Source organism: Anser brachyrhynchus (genome assembly GCF_964034855.1).
Source record: "Anser brachyrhynchus genome assembly, chromosome: W".
NCBI classification, from domain to species: domain Eukaryota; kingdom Metazoa; phylum Chordata; class Aves; order Anseriformes; family Anatidae; genus Anser; species Anser brachyrhynchus.
In genome coordinates this window covers 14,819,235-14,823,478 of record NC_137704.1, presented here as the reverse complement: position 1 = coordinate 14,823,478, position 4,244 = coordinate 14,819,235, and the positions used below count along the sequence as shown (strand labels likewise).

The 4,244-nt window shown below is 54.1% G+C and overlaps 1 protein-coding gene across 1 annotated transcript; it reads right to left on the bottom strand.

The window, feature by feature from the left end:
* Positions 1-221: 221 nt before the first annotated feature.
* Positions 222-3,757, bottom strand: LOC308184818 (adenosine 5'-monophosphoramidase HINT1-like). The gene is made up of 4 exons (XM_080572397.1): positions 3,582-3,757; positions 2,051-2,156; positions 1,140-1,347; positions 222-925 (listed from the first exon to the last, which is right to left on the bottom strand). The coding sequence occupies exons 1-4, from the start codon at positions 3,722-3,724 to the stop codon at positions 879-881; spliced, it is 504 nt and encodes a 167-aa protein (XP_080428523.1). The 5' UTR covers positions 3,725-3,757; the 3' UTR covers positions 222-878.
* Between the last annotated feature and the right edge of the window lie 487 nt (positions 3,758-4,244).

Below are 4,244 nucleotides of genomic sequence, written 5' to 3'. Positions count from 1 at the left end.
TGACCCCGCAAACGGCAAATTCTATATTACTTCGAGTAGAACAAGGGCTGTTTCTTGTTTCGGTTTGGTTTTTATCATTCAGCTTCTTCAAAAGACTTTAGTCATTCACAGCTGCAATCGTTAACCCCGCAAACAGATCCAGTAACAAAGATCATTCCTCCTGCTAAGGAATCGAGTTTCTTTGTGAGGAACGGAGTCACAAAAATCATTTCATTAGCAAGTTTCAAACACTAAAAATATTTAATAGCATTTTAACGCTCCCACGCTCCAGTAAGCCTTGAACGTAACCGCAATTAAACAAGGAGCACAGCAAAGCCAGAGGTCTAACAAAGCACGAGAGGTGATCGCATTTAAACGCCTTATGGTGCCTTTAGCTAATCCTTCTTCTAGTTCCTGAACAACGGACTTCGTTTAGGAAAAAAGAAGACTCTAAAAATACATACAAAAAAATAAAGGGAACGGCAGCCGAGTCTTGAACGTTCAGAAGCCGACTCAAGCATCCCAGAGCCTTCTACGCTTTGAAAAGCGTCTGTGGGAGAAATTACTTCTCGAAGTTGCGAAACCCACGACTGAAAAGAAAGCGGTAGCAAAACTCCTACGGTAGTCAAGAACAGGCTGACAAGCACCTGTCAGAAATCACACCGGGTAGAGTTTATTCTGCCTCCTCGGGACAGGGGCAGACAACAGACGATGCCTGGAAGCTTTCTTCCAACCTTATTCTTCTCTGGTTCTACATCTGCCAGTCCTCGATGCGGCTGTTTCGCAATAAAAGCACGCCCTTTTATTTGGGAGCAGGGGGAAGATAGCAAGGCCTCAAACACACAGCACATCCTAGATCGTCTTAGGGAGATGGAGACCCACAGGACCGCCGAGCGCTTCTATCTTCGCGTTTCAAATGACTGGGCAAACCACCATCTACACGACACTGTCAACAGACCGAAACATTCTTTTAACTTGCAGAACTATTTCCATCGGCAAGACACACAAGACAGAGGTCATATCCCCATGCTCCATCTTTATTGTGCAAGTGCTGCTCAAAGCTCTTTATTACCCTCCATAGACAGCCGTCCAGGAAAAAAAAAAAAAAAAAAATCATACATCAACAGGGGCTAGATTGACGGGCAACATATGAAACCTACTCGGCGGCGACCCGTACGCGTGCAGTGACGCCTGCGGTGCAAAAACCTTAGCCAGGAGGCCGGCCCAACTGACCGCCACCCAGAATACGTAGATGTACACGACAGCCCGAAGGGCCCGAGGGTGGGCATTCACAGCCATCCGGAATCCATTGGTCAGGTCCAGGTTAGCAGCACACTTCTTGCCAACAACCATTACACGCCCAAGAAGCTGGAAAAAGGAAATAACGTTACCTAACATAACGTGCCACGACGCACAGAACGAACGCGAGCGGAGAACCATCCACAGAACACGGTTAGCTAATCCTTCACGATTCAACCGCTGCTCTTTGAATTACCCTCTAGACAGGAACAGACTACAAAACAGTCACAGAAGCTAAATTTGTCTCGGGGGTTAAAGCCCCCGTCATAGCTTCGGGCAACGTAAGCCGCTCTGGCGGAAAATAAAAGCTTCACGGTGCCTTTTCTTTTGCGTGGCCTCACAAAGCCTTGGAACTTGACTTGCATAGCTAACAGCGAAACAAACACCCAGCGCCGCTCAACCAGCTTTCCCTTTCCTCGCCTCTGACCTGCCCAAACCCCAAGCCCTCTTCTGCATAGTCAAAGTACCACCGCCGCTGTCTGGAAACCGTGAAAACGGGCATCAGACCGTACTTCGGAACAACACTGCTTTTTGCACTACAAGCGCGTAGCCGGAGACCAGCATCGCTTTATATCGCCGCTCTTAGTCAAAAAGCTCAACTCCATTACAAGCTAGAGGCAAAAGACTACAGCATCGGAAAACCCAAAATAGCCTACTGTGCGCCCCTCCGCAACATCCAGAGGAAAAGAGGGGACGGGAAAGAGTCTAGGAAGTTACAAACTAGTTACAGGTACAGCCAGCCTAGCGAAAAGAAAGCTCCCACAGTACTCACGGGTCCGCCAGAATCTTCTGCTTCACATAACCGGACAACTGCCTTCTCAGGAAGGACTAGGAAAAAACACTGGAGCCTGAGGCGAACTATCACGGAACGCAAGGCGCTGGAGGAAGAGTAAACAGTTACAACGCAGTCAGCTTCAGAGAAAGGCAACAGCTTAAGCAAATCACTATGCCCCACCGAACTCGTCCTACCGAAGCAGATTATCAGGTACCCCAAACGCGCACGACAAAACAGCGATTCTTCTTAAGCGATCTTTGAATAGGCAAAGTTCTCTACCTTCTACACGCAAAACACACAAGCGGCAAACAATTGCTAACTGTCCTTCAGTTATGTCCAAATATTGCCTCGGCCAGAGGTAGGAAGGCATCTTCAAAGAACCCGGAGTAATCCGGCTGAGGCTGTATAAACTCTCCGTCCTCGATAACGCCACGTACTCAGGGGAAAGAACATTCCAAGTTAGCCCGTTACGGCCGGCTCTATGTCAGACACCTCCAGACCGAGGCCAAGGTATCACCTGCGAAACACGAATACCACCGATCTGTAGGAAACCATCGACTCGCAACTAATTGCGAGGGAACTCCCCAAATCACCAGCAGACAGAAACTGCATACGGCACCAGAAGCAGGATCCAGCACGCAAGGTGACGGGGGCAACGAGACAGCCGAGTACTTCAGATTAGCGACTTCCGGCAGTTTTATTTATTTTAGATGCGACTGAAACAGCGCCGATAAGACTCGATTCCACAGATGCTTTGCACTTCTTACTCACCATCGCCTTTCACTGCGCGACAATCGAGAATTACGAGCCTTCCTCACACTTCTCCCCCCTATAACATCGCTCAACTGTGAAACAGGCCTTCGGTACAGCGAGCTAAGCAAATTCAAGACCGTTCGCTATAGCCAACTACACTCCAAAAGCAGTTCTAAGTTCCCCCCCCGCCTCAAGTGAGGACCAGCAGCCTGCGGGATTGACTGGCTTCTAGATGTTTAAGAAAGCTAGGAAAAGCTGCAATTCTTCCCTTTCACAAGCCACTTTGGAGAGAGCGTGCGCTCGCGTGCGCGGTGGGGGTGGTGCCATAACCAAAGCCTAGCACGGCCGAGCCGGGGCGTCTCTAGAACGCTGTCACGAGGCGCATCAAGACCTGCGTTTCTGCTACGCAGAAATGACTGATTACGGTCACTACTGCGATGCTCGCTGCCTATACGCAGGCAGTCCGAACCCCCAAGGAGACCGACTGCGCCGGCGACCCAGTACGCGCCGTGGCACCCCGGGGGCAGGCGGGACGCGCACCGAAGAAGCGCGGGGTTTTAGAGGCGCTGCAGTAGAGAGCGCCACGAGCCGGAGAGACCCCGACCGACCGACCGACCGTCCGTCCGTCCGTCCGTCCCTCCCTCCCTCCCGCAGCAAGGCCACCACCCGCCCTGCCGCACTCCCGGGACCCGCGACGGGCCCTCGTTTCAGAGGGCCTGCGAGCGGCCGAGGGAAGGAAGGAAAGAGAAGACTCGCACGACGACGCCGCGGCTACCTCCTCGCCCACGACCGCTCATCCTCACGGAGAACGTTGGCGGGGACCTCCTTGCCCTTGCAGGCGACCTCTCCGAAAGCGGCTGCAGCGGCAGCGCCGCCGCCGGGCCAGGCGGCCTGCGCCCTAACGATCCCGTCGGCCATGACGGCGCCCGCTCGGTACAACGCCCCCTCCCTTCCCGCACTCGGCCCGGCCCTCCGCGGCGCTCATTGGGCCGACAGATCGCCGCCGACCGCTCCCGCGCCTCGATTGGCTGCCTCGCCTGCCCTCTTCCCTTGTCCCCGCCCTCTCGGCGGCTCCGCTCCCGTCGACCCGGTGCTTATCGGCGCTCAGGGAGGTCGCGTGCCCTCGGGGCGCGGAGGGATCCGACCGGGAGGGAGGAAGTGGGCGCCCGAAAACGGGCTGGGCGGCTCCGCGGAGGGAAGCCGGGCCCTGCACGGCTGGGAAACGAGCTCCACAGAACGGTTGCTCCGATCATAGAATCATAGCATGGCTTGGCTTGGCAGGGACCTTACTTAAAGATCACCTAATTCCAACCCCCCCGCCCTGGGCAGGGACACCTTCCACTAGACCACGTTGCTCAAAGCCCCATCCAACCTGGCCTTAAACACTTCCAGGGACGGGGCATCCGCCACTTCTCCTGGCAACCCGTTCCAGTGCCTC

Bases quoted from the DNA above. Each gene is read 5' to 3' on its own strand.
- LOC308184818 (XM_080572397.1), bottom strand. From the start codon at position 3,724: ATGGCCGACGGGATCGTTAGGGCGCAGGCCGCCTGGCCCGGCGGCGGC. The intron at 2,157-3,581 runs GTAGCCGCGGCG...CTCTTCCTCCAG, and splicing joins GAGCGGTCGTGGGCGAGGAG to CGCCTTGCGTTCCGTGATAG. The intron at 926-1,139 runs GTAGGTTTCATA...GTCTGTTGACAG, and splicing joins CGCGTACGGGTCGCCGCCGA to TGTCGTGTAGATGGTGGTTT.